Genomic DNA, 21,441 nt, shown 5'->3' with positions numbered 1-21,441 from the left:
TCCAAAAGAACCTTTAAAATGACTCATAAAATTCCTTTCTGATTAGCTGCCACATAATGATGGTTCTTTAACATGTAATTATGTGCATATATACTTGGAACTAAATTATTTTAAAAATATACAGCATATGTAGGAAAAATATTCATATGAACTCAGTTTTTATTTAAGCAATGAAAAAAACAGCTGTTTAAAAAATTCCTCAGTTAAACATTTACTAAATACAAAATATAGAAAATAAGCAAAATATATTTGTATAAAATAAGTGATTTAAAATATTCTCTAACTATAAAGTTATCACAAAGGCAATATTTTATATGATCGCCAAACAGACAAGAGTAATAAATACATTTAAGTAACACTAAATAATACTCTTAAGATGGGCTTAAAAGCATTTGAGACTTTTACTGCCAAGCTAAGAGAGTAAGCCAATCTCTCTCACTTTGAGTTTACTCTGGACAATATCCAAAAAACAAAAGCAACTATATGAGGAAACTGAAAAAGTAAACAAAAACAGTCATTTCCAGGAGAGAATTCTAAACTTAAATGAAATTCGTGATGAAGAGTACCATTTATCCCCCTCTCTTCTCCCTTGGCAAGCTAAAGTCAGCACCTCAAGCAACAAACACTAAGTAAAATTGTTGTGTTTATTAATGACTTCAGCAAACCAGGGGATTGGGAGTAATTTTTTCCTTTTTACTCTTTTTCTCCTCCAACTTTTCCCCATGGGTGGGCTTCAGTCACAGAGCTACAGCAGTATGAGAAGCTAATACTCAGAGTAAAACTCTGTGTATATAAAAAGGAGCATCTGTGATATAACGAATATGAAAAAGGCGAATCCCCATTATATTTTTCTTATTTATTCTCTTGCTTCTTTGCCCTTGTGGTGGGCCCTACTAACAGAATTCAGCAGTAGACTGGGCACTAAAGTCTCCTAAAATGAAACAACCCAATCTTCTCGACAAAGTATCAGTAAAAGGGGGCCCTGGGAGATAAAGAGTCGGGGAGAAACCTGGAAAGAAAGTAATGGAGAAGGAGATTCTACAGTTCTGTGCATTCACTGGCACAGTCACTTCTGAGCTGTGTATGTGCAAGATGGACACAAAGCAGAGCAGCAAATGCTTTGTGCACTGAACTACAGTTGAAAAGATGACCCAAGTCCTAAACTAAGCTCTAACTGGCATGGGCATTAGGCAGACTCAAAGTACCACAGCAAAAGCTCTGAGAAATGAACTGATTGTTTCCTTTGACAAGGCAACAATCACCTAGGGAAAGCAAGACAGAACTTACAGTCTAAATCTAAGCCAACTGATCACCTACTAAGAAATGAAGAAACAAACAAAAAACCAACATTTCCCACACAATTTAAACAGGACCCAACATCTTACAATATAATATTCAAAATGGCTAAGAGACAACCCCAAAATTATTCAACATACAAAAACCCAAGAAAATGTGAAGAATTTTCAAAGGAAAACACAATTAACAAAGGTCAGTCCTAAGGTTTAGATGTTGGATCCCAAGACATTAAATGAAACAGATTTTAAAGCAACTATTGTAATTATACTCCATGGGGTAAAAATAAACAAACTTAAAATTAATGGAAAGATAGAAGTACTCAGAGAATATATAGAAACTATTTTTTTTAAAAAGAATCAAATGAAAATTTTTGCAAAATGGAGATGACAGATGAAGGAATCATGAGCTAGAAGACAGAACAATATAAATTACCCAATCTGAAGAGAAAAAAATATTGACAAGAAAAAGAATATGAGGTCTATGAGACAGAACGAAAGGGTCTAATACATTAACATAATTAAAATCACAGAGGAGAGGAAAAAGAGATTACTAGCAGTAGTTTGATAAGTATGTGACAAAGTAGTTTTCAGAGGAATATTGACAGGGATAGTGATATTATATATTAACAAATGATTCAGTCCACCAAGACATAACAATCCCAAATATATTTATGCCCTTAACAATAGTTTCAAAATATATCAGGTAAAAACACACTTAACACAAAACAGGTAACTAAACAGAGAAATAAAATCAGACTTTAACATTTCTGTCTCATAATCAATAAAACGAGACCAAACAAACAAACAAAAAAAACAGCAAGCATACAGAAAATCAGAAATACAGTAGCAACAACTTTGATCTGACACTTACAGAACACTCACCAAACAGCATTTATAGTACAGTTTCTTTTCAATGCATTTGAAATATTTATCAAGGTAGTTCATATTCTGGACCATAAAACAAATAACAAATTAAAAAAGTTAACACCATGTAAAATATATCCTTTAACCATAAGAGGATTAAGTTATAAATCAGCAACAGAATGATTTCTGAAAATTTTAAGGAAATTTAAAAATACTTTAAACAATCCATAGATGAACAAGAGCATAACAAGAGAAATCAAACAGAATTTTAAACTGAATGGAAAAGCAAATATACTAGTCATGAAAATAATATAATAGCAAATATAATAGTAAATAGTCATGAAAACTTGGTTTCAAATTTGTTTCAAAATTTGCTAAAGTAGTGCTTAATGGGAAATGTATATAACAAAAAATGTTCAGATTAAAAAGACAAAAGTATCAATTAAATGACATAAACTTCAATCTTCAAAAAACTAGAAAGGGGAGGAAATTAAACCCAAAGCAAGAAGAAAAATGGGCAGAAATCTATGAAATTAAAAATAGAAAATTACAGAAAAATCAACAAAACCAAAAGTTGAGCATTTGAAAAGATTAAGAACCTAATGCCAAGCTGACCTAAATTAATAAACAATAAATAAACCAGAGGACACAAAATACCAATTATCAGGAATAAAAGACAGAAGATGACTTCATCACAGCTTCTCAGAGGTAATGAAAAAAACAAAAAAACAAAAAAAACACAAAAAAGCATGGCTACAAACCCTAGAGATATGAGTATATTACAAATATAGACAGTCCCCAATTTAAATAGCTCAACTTATGATTTTTTGACTTTACAATGGTGAGAATGCAATGTGCATTCAGTAGGAACCATACTTCCAATTTTGAATTTTGATATTTCACCAGGCTAGTGATATGTGGTATGATATTCTTACCTGTATTATTCAACATTGTATTGTAAAAGTCTTTGTGTTATTTTGCTTAATTGTAGGCCAATGTAAATATTCTGAGCACATTTAAGGTAGGTTAGGCTAAGCTACGATTAGGAGTATTAAATGCATTTTCAATTTATGATGGATTTATTGGGACTGTAATCCCATTGTAAGTGGAGGAGCATTTTATGGACTTTGATGCCCATAAATCTTGTAACAAATAAAATGTATCGATTCCCTGAAAGAAATGAACTGTCAAAAATTTCACTCAAGAAGAGACAGGTAAGTTTATTAGTTCGAAATCTACTAAGGAAATTAAATTCTTAGTTAAAACCTTCAAACAAAGAAAACTACACGCCCAGAAAGCTTCACTGACAAATTCTACCAAACATTTAAGAACAAAAGAATAGGCCAGGCGCAGTGGCTCAAGCCTGTAATCCCTGCACTTTGGGAGGCCGAGGCAGGCGGATCACGAGGTCAGGAGATGGAGACCGTCCTGGCTAACACAGTGAAACCCCGTCTCTACTAAAAATACAAAAACAAAAATTAGCCAGGCATGGTGGCGGGTGCCCGTAGTCCCAGCTACTCGGGATGCTGAGGCAGGAGAATGGCATGAACCTGGGAGGTGGAGCTTGCAGTGAGCCAAGATCATGCCACTTCACTCCAGCCTGGGCGACAGAGCAAGACTCCGTCTCAAAAAAAAAAAGTATAGTAAGAAAAAAAAAACACATAGCACATAGAAGAGGAAAATCATTTTATGAGGCCAGCATTACCCTGATATCAAAGTCACGAAAAATTACAAAAACAGAAAAAAAACAACAAAAAACTTCACCCTCTGAAACAAACAAACAAACAAAAAAACCTCAAGTCAAATCTAGAAATACAGAAAAAGAATAATATATTCATGTTTATCCTGGGAATGTATGGCTAATTCAAGTTTTGAAAGTCAATGACTATAATTCATAATATTAATAAAGAGAAACTACATGATGATACGTGCATAAAAAGTATTTAACAAAATTCAATATCCATCATGATAAAAATTCTCAGCAAACAAGGGAATGGAAAAGAACGTCTTTAAATTGACACAGGTGCCTACTAAAAGCCTAATTTAGTCAGTATATTAAGTGATGAAAAGCTGCAAGATTTCCCCCTAACATCAGGAACAAAGCAAGAAAGGTTCACTGTTGTCATTCCTATTTACCATTATACTGAAGTCCTTGCCAGTACAAAAAAGCAAGGCGGGAACGGGAAAGAAAGGCATACAGTTGAAAATGAAAAAGTATTAATGTTTCTGTTTGCAGATGACGTAATTGGCTATGTAGAAAATCCCAAGGAATCTGAAAAAGTAATCTATACCTACAGTGACTTTAGCAAGTACATTGGCACAATGTTTATATTTTAAATATCAACTGTATTTCTATAAACTAGTTAAGAATGAAATTTTTAAAAATACCATTTTCATTAGCACCAAAAAATAAAATACCTGCGAAACTTGCATGCTGAAAATGACAAAACTATGAGAAAAGAAATCATAAAAGCCCTACATATGGAGAGATAAACCATGTTCATGGACTAGAAGACTCAGTATATTAAGATTTTAATTTTTCCCAAATTGATCTATAGATTGAATACAATGGCAAACAAAATCTCAGCAGGATTCTATGTAGGTACTAGCAACTTGATTCTAAAATGTATATGAAAAGGCAAAGGAAATAGAAGAGTTAAAAATCATTTTCAAAAACAAGGATGAAGGACTTACTACTTGATTTCAGACTTATTACAAGCTACAAATCAAGACAACATGGTACAAGTAAAAGGAGATAGGGCTGGGCATGGTGGCTCATGCCTGTAATCCCAGCACTTTGGGAGGCCAAGGCGGGCAGATCACAAGGTCAAGAGTTCGAGACCAGCCTGACCAATATGGTGAAATGCCATCTCTACTAAAAATACAAAAATCAGCCACGTGTGGTGGCGTGCGCCTGTAATCCCAGCTACTCAGGAGGCTGAGGCAGGAGAATCGCTTGAACCCGGGAGGCGGAGGTTGTGGTGAGCCAAGATCATATCATTGCACTCCAGCCTGAGCAACAGAGCTAGACTCCATCTCAAAAAAAAAAAAGAAAAGAAAAAGATAGATACACAGATCAATGCAGAGTCTAAAAACAGGCCCATACACATCCCTTTATCAGAAATGGACAGATCCAACAATCAGAAAATGAGCAACAAAACAGCTAAACTGAATGGTACCATCAAACAACTGGATATAACTGACATCTACAGATTATTTCTTTCACTAACAGTAGAATACACATTATTCTCAGGCTCATATGGAACTTTTACGAAGACACACCACATTCTGGGGCCATAAAACACATCTTAACATGTTAATTTACGAGACTGGAGATCATACATTGTATCTGTTAGATCACAGTGGAATTAAACTAGAAATCAATGACAGAAAAATAGCTGAAAAATTCCCAAATAATTCTAAGTAACACATACATCAAAAAAGGAATCTCAGGGGAAATTTAAAATATTCAGAACTAAGTGAAAATAAAAATACAATTTATCAAAATTTGCGGGATGAATCAAAAGCACTACATAAAAGGGAAATTCATAGCACTGAATGCATATATTAGAAGATCTAAAATCAATAACGTAAGCTTCTGCTTTAGAAAACTAGGAAAATAAGAGCAAGTTAAATCTAAAGTAAGCAGGGGAAAAAAAAAAAAAAACTAGAGCAAAAATAGATGAAAGAAAACAAGAAACCACGAGAAAAATCAATGAAACAAAAGTTGGTGGTTTGAAAAGATCAGTAACATCAATAAGGCTCAATTCAATCCTTACCAAAACCTCAAAGAATGTTTTACAGAAAAAAAAAAAATTACCTTAAAATTCATATAGAATTTCAAGAGATCCCAAATAACCGAAACAATCTTGAAAAAGAACAAAGATGGAGGACTTAAAATTTCTGATTTCAAAACAGCTTACAGTGTGGTACTGACATATAAACCAACAGAAGAGCAGAGAAAGACTAAAGATAAACTCTTGCATATATGGTCAAATAATTTTTGACAAGGGTGCCAGACCATTCAATAGGGAAAGGACAGTTTTTTCAACAAGTGATGATGGAAAAATGAAATATCCACAGATAAAAGAATAAAGGTGGATCGTTAACATCATATTACAAAAATTAACTCAAAATGGATCAAAGACATAAATATAGGAGCTTAAAACTATAAAAAAATCTTAAAAAACAAAAATTAAAAAGTTAAAAACTCTTAGAAGAAAACTTACAGGAAAACCTTCATGACACTGGATTTGGCAATGATTTCTTGGATATGACACCAAAGGCAAAGACAACACAAGAAAAAATAAACAAACTCACAAACTGGACTTCTTCAAAATGAAAAAAATTTTGTGCATTAAAGAACACTATAAAAAAACTAAAATAAATAAATATATCTATTGTAACATGGTACTCTCACTAATTTAGAAATTCAAGGACAATTTTTCTTTCTTTACTTTCTTGCTCTTTCTTCTCTCTCTTCCCTCTTTTTCTCACTTCCCTTCCTCTCTCTCTCCTTCTCCCTCTCTGCACCACCCCCTTTTCCCTCCTTCTCTATCTTTCTTTTCTGAGATGGGGTCTTGCTCTGTCATCCAAGCTGGAGTACAGTGTGGCACAATCCTCACTCACTGTAACCTTGAATTATTGGGCTCAAGAGATCCTCCTGCCCCAGTTTCCCAAGCGCTGAGACTACCTGTGCGCACCACCACGCCCAGGTAATTTTTAAAATTTTTTGTAGAGACAGGGTCTCATGCAGGCTGGTCTCAAACTTCTGACCTCAAGCCATCCTCCTGCCTCAGCTTCCAAAATTGCTGGGATTACAGGTGTGAATCACCATGCCTGGCTGACGAGTTCTTAAATCAAGGAAAAAAGGTATTCCATTCTGTATATAGTAGGAATAAACAACTTGCTACTCTATGGCCCAAAACTTTTTAGGGGCAGTCCACTATTGTTTGTTTCCCTTTTTACAGAATAGACTGTGCTCCATTATTTCATTTCTTTTATGTATTAAAAGGCCAAAGGGAAAGGCATAACATGATGCGAAATAAAGCTTCCAATGCTAGAGCTATCCTTGCCTATCAAAACAATACTGAAAGTTATAGGCAGAAAAGAAGAAAAAGGCAAAGAAATTAAGGGTAGTAATGCTAAGATAAAATAAATCTGTTAACATAGCTTTATACACTTAATGGTGAGAAGAACCAGACCAAAACAGCACATTAAGGAAAAACAGAAAACAGTGAATAGTAAAGATGGATATACAAGAAACAGAAAAAAAGGTCAATTAAATTGGCAAAAAGTGACGTAGAATTTTGCCTTGATATATGATGAACTTCGTTAAGAGATTTTAGTATACAATAGAAATTAAATAAAATACAATGCAGCACATAGAGATTTCTAAATATTTCCAGGAAAAAAAGGTTATTTGGTGGTATATCTATCTAAAGGACTTGGTTATAAGATAGCAATTTCTAAATGTCTCCATGTGGAATGAATCTAAAAACATCATTAGAATAAGGATGCAGTACATTCATTTTTCATTCACTCAAGAAGAGAATCAATTTCTCTGCTTGGATTCTTTTTCTTTTTTTCTTTTTTCTTTTCTTTTTTTTTTTGAGACAGAGTCTTGCTCTGTCATCCAGGCTGTAGTGCAATGGCGAGACCTGGAATCACTACAACCTCTGCCTCCTGGGTTCGAACAATTCTTGTGCTTCAGCCACCCCCAGTAGCTAGGACCACAGGCCTGCACCACCACACCTGGCTAATTTTTGTATTTTTAGTAGAGACGGGGTTTCACCACATTGGCCAGGCTGTTCTCAAACTTCTGGCCTCAAGTGATCCACCCACCTCAATCTCCCAAACAAAGTGCTGGGATTACAAGCATGAGCTACCACGCCCGGCCCCTGCTTGGATTTTAAAAAAAATAATCAGTAGGCTGGGCATGGTGGCTCACACCGGTAATTCCAGCACTTTGGGAAGTCGAGGTGGGTAGATCACTGGAGGTCGGGAGTTTGAGACCAGCCTGGCCAGCACGGTGAAACCCCATCTCTACTAAAAATTTTTTAAAAATTAACTGGGTGAAGCCAGGTGCAGTGGCTCACATCTGTAATCCTAGCACTTTGGGAGATTGAGGCAGGCAGGTCATGAGGTCAGGAGTTCGAGACCAGCCTGGCCAATATGGTAAAACCCTATCTCTACTAAAAATACAAAAATTAGCCGGACATGGTGGCACGTGCCTGTAGGCCCAGCTACTCAGGAGGCTGAGGCAAAAGAATCGCTTGAACCTGGGAGGCAGAGGTTGCAGTGAGCAGAGATTGCCCCACTGTACTCCAGTCTGGGCAGCAGAGCGAGATTACGTCTCAAAAAAAAAATTAGCCGAGTGTGGCGGTGCACACCTATAATCCCAGCTAAATGGGAGGTGGAGGCAGGAGAATCACTTGAACCCGGGAGGTGGAGGTTGCAGTGAGCCGAGATTGCGCCACTGCACTCCAGCCTGGGCGACACAGCGAAACTCTATCTCAAAAAAAAAAAAAAAAAAAAGGTGGCTCATGTCTGTAATCCCAGCACTTTCAGAGGCCGAGGCAGCAGGGCAGATCACTTGAGGTCAGTTCGATACCAGTCTGGCTAACATGGTGAAACTCCACCTCTACCCAAAATACAAAAAAATTAGCCAGGCATGGTGGTGGGTGGCTGTAATCCCAGCCACTCGGGAGGGTGAGGCAGGAGAATCGCTTGAACCTGGGAGGTGGAGGTTGCAGTGAGCCGAGATCACCCCACTGCACTCCAGCCTGGGCAGCAGAGCGAGATTCCGTCTCAAAAAAAAAAAAAAAATTAGCCAAGTGTGGTGGTACACACCTATAATCCCAGTTACATGGGAGACTGAGGCAGGAGAATTGCTTGAACGCAGGAGGTGGAGGTTGCAGTGAGCCGAGACTGCGCCACTGCACTCCAGCCTGGGCGACACAGTGAAACTCTATCTCAAAAAAAAAAAAAATAGTGGCTCACATCTGTAATCCCAGCACTTTGAGAGGCTGAGGCAGCAGGGCAGATCACCTGAGGTCAGGAGTTTGATACCAGTCTGGCTAACATGTTGAAACCCCATCTCTACCAAAAATATAAAAAATTAGCCAGGCATGGTGGCACGTGGCTGTAATTCCAGCTACTCGGGAGGGTGAGGCAGGAGAATCGCTTGAATCCGGGAGGCAGAGGTTGCACTGAGCCACAGTTGTGCCACTGTACTCCAGCCTGGGTGACAGAGTGAGATTCCATCTCAAAAAACAAAACAAAACAACATGGGGAATAATAATAATCAGTAATCACAAAGGACTGACATGAGTTTGAGTAAATATTTGTATTTCTGCCGATGAAAGGAATTACAGTTAAGAGGGCCAGGGAGAAGGAGGTGCTGAGAAAGAGATTCAAACAGTACCTTTTGCATCATCAGAACCTGAAGCCAAGAGTTTAGGATCCATCAAATTAAAGTCAACACTCCAACACCTCTTCTCATGCTCCTGGAAGCAGAAAGAAGACAGTAGCCTCAGACAGAATACAGATCTCAAAATGAATAAAGCAAGAAAAAAAAAAAACCTGATATCAATGTATTGTTACGGGGAGAGGGAAAGACAACAGGCTAGAAAACAAATGAAAAGCAAATAAGATGTTGATATAAAGTACTTCCAAAACTTTTAATATATACATTTACCAAAATTATTGCTTTTAGAAATTTACCTGATACATTCTATAAAGACCAAAGTCTGAAGAAATGCTTTGGAAAAGTATGTGGTACCAAAAGAGGGAGACAGGAAAAAAAAGCATTTGGTATTGCATAGGTGTTACACAGGTATAAAAAATACTAAATAGTGACTTCAAATCTGTAATTATAAGGCACATGAAGTTCTAAAAGTTTTAACAAACCAAATATATGATTCATATAACATGTAACTAGTACCCTTATTTACCTGATAGACCTTTGACCTCTGTCCTGTGAATCCATCCCATAAAATAACAGTGCCTTCATAATCACTGCTAGCTAACAGGTTCTTATGGTAACTACTCCAACTGATACAGCTGAAAGAAATACAGTTAAAAGTTACTTTACATAAAAATAAATAATAATGGGATAAAAATAATTTTAATGTGTTCAGAAAGATTTGCACTATTTTAAAATGGTCTCTATCAGTTCACAATCATTATTCTGCCCACAACATACCTGGGAAAAGACATATCAATAATTTTGAAATTTTAAAAATAAAAATTAACAAGTAATGACCCTAACCACCTTTTACTGTGATCACTAGCTGTTAAGATGGATGTGAGCCTAGAGCTATCACTGGCCATCTTTGATACATGAGGAAACGATGTCTATCAGTGAAGGTGATACTATCCAGAGGGCTCAAGGCATACCATGACAGAATGACAGACCTGATGAGACTGTTTAACCCCCTGGATCCAGTTGTGCCAAATCACATAAGCCAAATAAACTACAGTGGATTGGGTTTCTGTATTTACATCCCAAAAGTCTTGACTTGACTAATTATAACTTATGACTAAAATTCCAATTAAAAGCATCTAAAAGTTAGAATCAAACTTTTATCATTTATGGTTTTGGCTATTCTCAAGTACTCCAGAAGTCTACAACATCTAAAAACTTCTGCTGAGATACATATCTGCATCACGCATATAGTAAAGGGAATGCATATTATGGAAGAAGTTACTTAGAAGGCAGTTAATGTAGGTAACTTCTAAGACATGAACACAAGGTCTTTTGCTTTCTACTAGTTGCACTGATGCTAAATTCCAGAGACTGGAAGAGTTTATTTGCATTTTTAAATATACTTAATTAGAATTTCTGGTAGAAATTATCTGGAACAATTAAGAGACACATTTTGAATTTAGGTAGACTTGAGTTCAAATTCCAGATCTGTTACTTACTAGCTGTGGCTCTGGCTAATTTAGTACACTTTCACAGTAGATGTGCTCCGAATCTATTTTAGGCATCCTTAGGTATTGATCCTTTCAGCCCCAGGCCCACAGCTTTCAGCCTTGAGCGCTTTCACCATTTATTCCAATATACCAGGAAGTATTGCACATTTTTACACGTACAAATACAGAACAGGTAGACAGCACATTTAAACTTTCTAATCCACGTTTTCATTATGTAATATATTATGAGTACTTGCCATGGGCCAAGTGTTGTTCTGAGTGCATTATGGGGATTTTTTAAAAGTACAATCCTATTAAATATTACTATTGTGACCTCCATTTTATAAATAAGGAGCAGGAAATGTTTAAGGGCACAGACTCTAGAACCAAACTACTTCAGTCTGAATCCTGGCTCCTCTATATAGCAGGTGTATAATCTTAGGCAGGTTATTTACCTTTCTGTGCTCAGCTTTCTTTGTATAAAATGGAGCAATAATGGTAACTATCTCATAGGTCTGCTAAAGACAAAGCACTTAGGATAATGCCTGATGTATAAGAATTCAATAAAGTTGTATCTAATTCATGTTATATCCTCTTCACTTAGGACATAAACTATAACAGATTCTCAATGATGAGTGCCACAAATGAATGGGGAAGCTCACCAATTATCGATATAGTATTTTTATAAATGAACTAGAAAAAAGAAAGTTATAACAAATAAATTATACAAAGACTGTAACAAACATACTATGTATGCCATTCATTAAAGATAAAAAAGGTTCAAGGATGGCTATTTTGAAAATGTTCAAAGTTCTATACAAAGTTATTATTAGATGATTTCCTCATATAATTCTCTTTTAAAGCCAGTGCTCATGAGAACAGCTTGGGAAGCTTGTTTAGAAGGAAAAAAAAAAAAAAAAAAAAGCAGATTCTAGAATTCTTCTGAGATTTTTTGGGGAGCAGATCAGGAGTAGAGTCTTAACATACTGTTAGTGTTTAAGAGTATTTTAGGTTTGAAAAGCACTGCTTATAAAGTATAATCTCTAATACAGAAAACATAAACACCATTCCTTCAGTGAAAAGCAGAATATTCTTGTAAAAAACATTCTTAAAACTAGAAACAATTCTAATATGTTGAGATATGTGCAAGCTAGGGGAAAAATTCCTGATGTTCAAATACTATTCATAAGCTACATTAATCCTCATTCAGTACTCCATAGAGTCTCCAACAACCATGTCCAACAAAGACCTTTATTTGATTAAGTGAAAGAAGAACTTTAATTTGGCAACCAGAAAAAAAAAAAAAAGGCTAACCTCACAAGAAAAAAGCAACCAATATCTGTAAGAAAGATGATATAATAATATATACTCTGTATACATAGTACAATAATAGTGTTCACCATGAATGAGTAAAAAGTGTCACGCAAAGGTAAAATAATCTCATGATAATTACATATGCAAATTGTTACATCTACACTGCATCATGTCAAGAAAATAATGTAAATACCTGATTTTCGAATTGCAGGTCATTTCATTCTCAGGGTAATGAATATCCACTGCATCCTGGATGACAGTGTCATATTCATAGACTTTAATCTTCTTTGTAACTCCAGCAATCGCAAAATAGTCACAATCCCGGTCAAATTCAATACTAAGGGGAAAAAGTATATAATGACAACATTTCAGAATTTGCTATTTTCTATTTCTAAAGTAATTCGGTCTACAAGGATAAAAGATCTACTTTAAATACCTTCAAATTGTACTAGACCTCATATCCAGATTAAGTAATCAACACATGTCAAATTAAAAGTTGTTGAGATTTGTGTAATATAAAACTTTTAATATATACATTTGTATATCTACACAATTGTGCACAGGTGTACTTTTGTTCCAAGACACCTGACATGCTTTTCATTCAGTTCTAATAACCATATTACAGCTTACTGAGAAAGATTTAATGGCGTGAATCATTTGATATACTAAAAGTATGCCAAAAGACAATTATCAACTAATTTTTCCATACATTCTACTTATTTCCCTGCCATTTTGTGGAGGTAGTAGAATTTCACAATATTAAATGTTATTTTTAATAAATAAATTAGTATATAATTTGAATTACTGAAGCAATTGGGTGATGACAAGCGGATGGAATACATATAACAGAACCATTGAATTATCACTACTTTTCCCCAAATCCATACCTAATCCCCCTCCCCAAATATCTCTCTGAATTATAAAACCCCAATACACATTCCTCATATCACAAAAGAGGTTAAATAAATAAATAAATAAATAATCTCCTTTCCTTCAGCGTTATTCACTCCTCTCTTGCTGATCATTTTTATATAAGCTCCAAAACAAGCTGTTTGAAAGCAAGTACAAGATCATACTCGCTTTTACAGAACTTGCAGCCTAAACAAAGTTGTTGTTACATAACCAGCTGGAAATCTAATTAGCCCAAAGGTAGTAAAAGTTGAAATGAATCATCACATACATTATTTCTCAGTATGATTTAAGCATCTTTTCTAGAGGTTTAGCGATAAGAATTCTCACTGATCTACAATTAATTACATAATAATACCTAATATTCATTAATCATTCACTAACTACTAAAACATTTTGCATGTATTACCTCATTTAGTGCTCATAACAACCTGTGATATATGTATTATTATTATCTACATTTTACAGATGAGAAAATGAAGATTAGAGGTGAGGTAAATTGCCCAAAGTTAGTCAATTTGTAAGTGGCTGAGGTGGTATTCAAACACAAGGTAGTCTGGTTTCAGAGCTGGTGCTAATAATTACTATGCTTTATTACAGATCAAAGCTCTTAATGTAAAACTCAAAGTGTAAAGGCTAAAGGTTTAAAGGTTTAAAATCTATGTGTATGAATGTATCTTCAATATCTATGTATGTGTGTTTCTTCTCTCAAAATGCCTAGCTAGTGCTCTGTATCTATTAAGCATTCATTTAATGCATAAAATACAAACACCTACATACAAAAATACAAACATCCATTTTCTTAATATCCATTCACAGAACAGTTAATGATTAATGATTTATTAAGAAGCTTGCTGAACTGATGATGATGATAAGTAAGAAAAAGACACATTAAGAATATTTCAGGCTGGGTTCGATGGCTCATGCCTGCAATCCCAGCACTCTGAGAGACCGAGGTGGGAGGATCCCTTGAGTCCAGGAGTTTGAGACCAGCCTGGGCAACATAGTGAGACCCGATCGCTACAAAAAAATGAAAAAATTAGTGAGGCATAGTGATGGGTTCTTGTCTCCAGAGACTTGGGAGGCTGAGGTGGGAGGACTGCTTGAACCCAGGAATTTGAAACTGCAGTAAGCCATGACTGTGCCACTGCACTCCAGCCTGGGTGACACAGCAAGACCCTGTCTTAAAAAACAACTACAACAACAACAAGGACTATTTCCCTTAAAGACACACATTGATACGCCCACTTTTCTTTACAGCTTTAAATGCTTCCTTAATTTTATATAATTTTTTAAAGAATTAAAATTCTTTTTTTTTTTTTTTACAGAGATGGGGTCTCACTATGTCGCCTGGGCTGATCTTGAACTCCAGGGCTCAAGCAATCCTCCCACCTCAGCCTCCCAAAGTGCTGGGATTACAGATTTCAGGCGTCAGACATGGTGCCCAGCCAATTAAAAAAAAAAATTTATTCAGTTAAGTGTCACTGACTAGAGCACAATTCAGCAAATGTTCCCTCCAGTAAAGTATGATACTATAGCAATGCAGTAGATTTATTTGTACAACCTCAATTGAACTGCTGCCTCAGCTACTACTTGCTGCCATGTGGATTTTAATGCACCATAACTATAATGATGACAACTATTCATCTATCCCAACTCAATTTATACCCATAGTCTCATGTCACTGAAGGAGAAATACTACTTTATCTGGTAAAGGACAGAGTTATTATCAGAACTGAAATCCTGTTTTTAACTTAGGAGGTTTTGGTATAGCTGAGACTTCAAGTGAACTAGTTATGTTATCACTAAATACTTTTTCTCCACCTACTCATATATATAGCTAATCAACACCATTCCAATGTTGTGCCAGTAAAAGTATGCCATTACTAAACTATTAGTTTTAACATATATAATACGTTTAAACACTAACCTATCAAAATAATAGCTTAAATACTTTACAGGGAGAAAACTGATACATAAGTAAAAATGCTGTCAAAAGAATTAAGATGATGACCTAAATATGTCTATTATTTCTTCTGCTGGTACCCTGTTATTCAAGACAGCTCTCTCTCTTTTTTCTACATGTTATTATTTAGTGACATTAGCTAACTCTTAACTCTCATACTAAAAAGTTAACTTTTTGTTTTGATTTCATTGCTATTATTTTCTTACATTTTGGTTATGTTTTGTTTTTAATATATTAAGGTATCAAGAACCTGTAGAGTATGTTTTTAAAAATATTTTGGGGGTAACAAGATCCTTTTATACTGTAAAAATAGATTTTAATAGAAATATTAATCAAAAAGTATAAAGAATAATATTATTTCTAGAAAATTTTGATTAAAAGGGAAAGAAAGACAAACAGGTCCCCCCCCAAACCACCTTTTTTAGTGGAAGAACTTCCACATCACTAAGACTCAGGATTTAAGGACTTCTAGATACTGAAACATTTGCTCCCTATCTCTGACATATTTAATCATATATATTCTCAAACATGAACATAATGAGATTCTAAAAACAGATCATGAACTAACTGAAATGAACACTGTAATTTTCAGGTGCAGAAAGCTTTCTAGAACTAATACAAAACAGATGACCTCTTATATAACAGTATGATATTTCAACTACTTTTATTATGAAATCTGATAATCCAAGCAAAAGTACTTCAAAAGTTAAACAGTGACTACTTAGGCTGAGACTAAATAAAAGGTAAACTAATTAACTGAAATGTTGCTTATGCAATTAAATTCAAAAACAAACTTTAAGTCTTACTACTGTTATACAACGTTCATTTCTGCCATCCACTGTCAGCAGTAATAATTAAAACAAGAGATTTATAAAAATTTACTGCATGACAAATTCAATTTCACAGAATTTGTTTTTAATTTCAACATACAAGTATACTTTTGAAAAATCGTGTTTCTGGGGACATAAATTGCATTTTTCTTTCACATTTTGAAACATTTCAACTGTTAAAAGAGTGATTTATATCAACAGCTGAAATACGTAATTCAGCTGTAGGAAACTAGCTGTATTCTTTGTCAAAAATGTCATTAGTCAAGTGATTAAGCAGCAAGGCAAGAAACCGCACAGGACAGCTGATTAATGCATACTGCCAGTACAATGCGGCACAAAGCAATGAAAGCCGTCAATAAGCCCAAGCAGTGAATTTTGTCAGTGTTTCCAATGTCTCTCATATCTTTTTGCAATTATAAGTATTAACAAACATGGTAGATTAGTGTCCCTGGATGCTAGAGCCCAACTTATCAAATTAAAATATAAAGTAAGAGCAGTTGTCAAAGGTCTCATTCTCATTCATTACCATGATAGTGTGCCTCAAGAGCAGGTAACTAAAACTTTAAGGAAACAAAATATACGTTTAGAAACTGGCCATTTTAACGAAAAGTGATGAGCAGATCTTTAAAAAAAATACAAACACAAGTAAAGTAAATTAAGAATTGATGTTACTCAACTTTCTTCCAATCAATACTACTTAAAACTTCCATAACATACATAACACTTGAGATGTGTCAAGCATTGTTTTAACCACCTTACATAAATTATATAAGCTTCAAATCTCCACTGTATAAAGAAACTGAGGTATACTAATGTTAAGTAATTTGTCCACAGATACACCAGATAATTCAAATTTAAGCAGTTGGTTCCAGAGTCTATGCTCTCAATCATCATGCAAACTTGCAATTTCAATTAGAACAAATGAGCTGGTCTTCAATGAACATATACACAGGCAAAATAAGAATAACAACACAGAATAATAATATACATTACATTATATATAGTGATAATAACACATAATTCAGCCTGTGCAACAAGTTAAACACAAAGGGATAAAAAAAAGAATAAGGTAGCCTCACCGCGTTTATAATTAGTAGAAGAGATTACAGACAATATATGCAAATGTCAAATGATAGGACAAAATATTGATAGAGGAATTCAGGAGGCAATGATTATTGGGGCTCATTCGAAGAAAAGAATGAACCGTGAATATTTTCAGCCATCAAATGTCCAGAGTGCCAGTTATCTGCTGGATACTAACATAGCTGCTGAAAAAACCAAGATGTTAAAAAAAAACACATTACAGTTATGTGCTATTTAAGGACATCTTATGTTCCCACAAATTATAATGAAGCTGAACAATTCCTAACTTAATGACTTGCAGTGCAACAACACGATTCTCAGGTTTGTGGAGAAGATGGTGTGAACAAACCTACCATGCTGCCAGTTGTATAAAAGTACAGCACACACAATTAATGTACAGTACATATACTTGAAAATAAACAACTGTTAATGGTTTGTGTATTTACTATACTATACATTCATCATTATTTTAGTGTATATCTTCTACTTATTAAAAAAAGAAACAAACAAACTGTAAAGCAGCCGCAGGCAGGTCCTTCAGGAGGTATTCCAGAAGATCTTATCATAGGAGATGACAGCTCCATGTGTGTTACTGGCACTGAAGACTTTCCAGTGAGACAAGATGTGGAAGAGATCACAGTGATTCCGTTGACCGTGACCGTATGTAGGCCTAGGCTAATACATGTGTTTGTGTCTCAGATTTTAACAAACAAATAAAAAAAATTAAAATTAAATTTTAAATAGAAAAGGGTATGAAGAAAGGATATATTTTTGTATAGTTGTTCAATGTGTGTTTTTAGCCAAGGGTTATTGCAAAAAAATCATGAAGTCAAAAAAAATTTTTTAAGTTATAAAATAAAAAGGTTACAGTAAGCTAAGGTTAATTATTGAAGAAAAAAATTTAGATAAATTTAGCTAGCCAAAGTGTGCAATGTTTATAAAGTCTACAGTAATATACAGTAATATCCTAGGTCTTTACATTCATTCACCACTCACTCACTGACTCACCCAGAGTAACTTCCAGTCCATTAATGGTAAGTGCCCTATACACGTGTACCAGTTTCTATCTGGTATATCCTACATTTAGATACACAAATACCATTGTGTTAAAGCTACCTACAGCATTCAGTACAGTAACACGCTATGTAGGTTTGCAGTCTAGGAGCAAAAGGCTATACTATATCACCTACGTGTCTAAGTACACTCCAAGATGTTTGCACAACAAAAATTGCCTAATGACACATTTTTCAGAATGTATTTCCATCGTTAAGCAATGCAGGACTGTATTTGAGAAATTCACAGAAGTATATATTGGGCCTGGGCTACTGAAACAGCCTCCTTATCAAGACTCCTACTCCTGAAATTTCCCTCTTCCAATCGATTTTAAAGACTGAATTAGGATAAATTTCCAAACACACAGCTCTATTCATATAATTCTACCCATTTACTACTATGTAAAATTCAGACTCCAACTATTACTGAAGATCCTTCAAAATGTGGCTTGAGTGTTTTCCTAGAACATATTTCATTAAAAAAAATGTATGTAGGCAATGGTTCAAAAAGTATACAGAAAAAAAGCAAGCCTCCCTCCCACTCTTGCCAAATAAGTACCCAATTGCCCTCTCTGTAGGCAACCAATAATTTCAACTTGTGCATCTTACTAGTTTTCCTATGCATAAACACGCATACACGTATTTGGTTTTTTTCAATTAAACATATGAGATGACATCATATATACTGATTTGCACTTGCTTTTCTCCCCCTCATGCAATAGTATTTTGACCATCATTTCATATCAGCACATATGAGAGCAACCTCATTTTTGTCTCCAATGGTTGCACAGATTTACATTGCCTGGATGTATCAAATTATTTAACCAGGAACATTTCATTTCTAGTCTTTCACTGTTAAACAATGCTGGGGAAAAAAAAACCCCTTCTATATGTGTCAATTGACACATAAGCAAGAGTACTCTTAAATACACCTAGAATATGAAGTGCTAGGTCAAAAAATATGTGCACTTTTCTATTAAGTAAAAGCTAAATCTCTCTCCACCCAGATAAGCCATTAATAATTGCAATTTCTTCCCTAAATGCTCCCCTTGCTTTCTCATTCTAAGTGAAACCCAGCTCTCCCCTGAATATACTGCTTCCTCAAAGTCTTCCCACATTCCATGTTCAAATAGGCCTGGAAGTAAATTTGGTGTCCTTACTATACATAGCTTCTTCGTCATTTTTCTCTCTTCTCCCTGAAACCTCCCAGCTCAAAATCTCCTGTAACATATACCACCCAATATGTGTCCTTGATGCTCCTCTACCAACCCACGAGTTCTTGGAAATTCTAACTTTCAGCTCACTGTCATTTTCTTAAAAATTATTCCTTTCATAATTGTTAATTATTTTAATAACTATATATAGATGATTAATATCCTGGTCTATCAGTTTTCTTGACTTCCTCTTCTCCAAAGATCTTTTATTCTGCCCACTTCCACTTCACACAACCATGACCACACCCTAAACACTTTTTCATTACCAATAACTTCACTCCCTCCTTCACCTTATGACATAACACTTTCTGACAACTACTACCATTCTTTCCAGTTGATTCCTTGTCTCCAACAATCCTTCAAGGCCATTGTGATCTAAAAATCTATGGAACCTACACCCACTGCTCCTCACTCTGTTATGTATTTACTTTCTTCTTTCCCAACATAAATTACATGGCCAGTAAATATAACTCCCTCACACAACTTTGCACTCTGTTACCATTTTCATTCTCTTATTTTTTGTACTTTACCTCCCTGGCAAAACTAACCCTAGTTAAATTTCTCTACTCACTCTACATTTGAACTGGCAGACTTGAATATGGTTAGAGAAAAAACATGCAACCATGTTCTCTGGTCTCATTTTAAATTCATGATCACTATCCTTAAGGGATAGTGATCCTTAAGGAGGCACTTAACACCAACTTCACAGGAAACTACCCTCATCCACTCACTCTTGAAAGAAGTTAAATAATTTTTCTTACTCTTCACAAATTTCCCATACCTTCATAATCACTCTCAGCAAATTATTCTTTTTTTTTTTTTTTTTTTTGAGATGGTGCCTCACTCTGTCACCCAGGCTGGGGTGCAGTGGGCATGATCTCGGCTCACTGCAACCTCCGCCTCCCAGGTTCAAACTGATTCTCCTGCCTCAGCCTCCCAAGTAGCTGGGATTACAGGTGTGCACCACCATGCCCAGCTAATTTTTGTATTTTTAGTAGAGACAGGGTTTCACCATGTTGGCCAGACTGGTTTCAAACTCCTGACCTCAGGTGATCTGTCCGTCTCGGCCTCCCAAAGTGCTGGGATTATAGGAATGACCCACTGCACCCGGCCAAATTACTCTGTTTTTAAGTTTACTGAAAAATATAAAAAGAACAAGGAGATATACTTTCCAAAGGCTCCCACTAACCACATCCTCCACTTATCAGTATTTATACCAACATATTTTCATATATTCTGTGGTCTTTCTTGTCATTCCAAACGATGTGCTCCTAGATGTAACCAACATTTATACTTGTGCGGTAAGTCCCATCCTTGCTTACCTACTCAAGGATTGTTTCCTAAATTTCCCTCCTCTCTCCTGTATCAATCAATTTTTCCATCTATCCTGGATCTTTTCCATAAGGCTTCCATGTTTTTCTTCCTTTTCAAGTAAAAAACAAAATAAAATACCTCTTATATTCCTATATCTATTTTAGCTACTATCCTATTGCTTTCCTAACACCATAACTTTACAAAAAAAAGTTTTCCATAACCTCTCCTCTCATTCTCTTTAACTCACTGGAATCAAGCTTTTACCTCCACCTCTGAAAATGCTGTATAAAGGTCAATAATGACCACTAAGTTGCTAAACAGAGCAGTCAACTCCGAATTCTGACCTTCCTTAAATATCAACAATAGCTGACATTGATGATCACTCTCTCTTCCGCAATAGAGTGATTTTTCTCCTACCTTACTGACAACTCCATCACAGTCTACTTTGGTCATTCCTCCTCATCTTCACTTTGATAATAAAGCATCCCAGGCTGGGTGCAGTGGCTCAAGCCTGTAATCCCATCACTTCGGGAGGCCGAGACGGGTGGATAACCTGAGGTCAGGACTTTGAGACCAGCCTGGCCAACACGATGAAATCCGGCCTCTACCAAAAATACAAAAAATTAGCTGTGCATGGTGGCAGGCACCTGTAATCCCAGCTACTCAGGAGGCTGAGGCAGG

The 21,441-nt window shown here is 35.4% G+C and overlaps 1 protein-coding gene across 16 annotated transcripts in view; it reads right to left on the bottom strand.

Moving 5' to 3' along the window:
• Positions 1 to 21,441, bottom strand: part of COP1 (COP1 E3 ubiquitin ligase) — a 273,082-nt gene that overhangs the window by 98,059 nt on the left and 153,582 nt on the right. For all 16 annotated transcript variants that reach the window (XM_514018.6, XM_009438784.3, XM_001153038.6 and 13 more), the window contains 3 exons: positions 12,586 to 12,729; positions 10,115 to 10,223; positions 9,586 to 9,667 (listed from right to left, as the gene is read on the bottom strand). In XM_514018.6, coding sequence (XP_514018.2) covers positions 9,586 to 9,667; positions 10,115 to 10,223; positions 12,586 to 12,729 — 335 coding nt within the window. The remainder of the gene's footprint in view (positions 1 to 9,585; positions 9,668 to 10,114; positions 10,224 to 12,585; positions 12,730 to 21,441) is intronic.

Source organism: Pan troglodytes, chromosome 1 (genome assembly GCF_028858775.2).
Source record: "Pan troglodytes isolate AG18354 chromosome 1, NHGRI_mPanTro3-v2.0_pri, whole genome shotgun sequence".
Lineage (NCBI taxonomy): Eukaryota > Metazoa > Chordata > Mammalia > Primates > Hominidae > Pan > Pan troglodytes.
The sequence above is the reverse complement of the archived record's forward strand: the minus strand, read 5'-3'. Positions and strand labels throughout refer to the sequence as shown.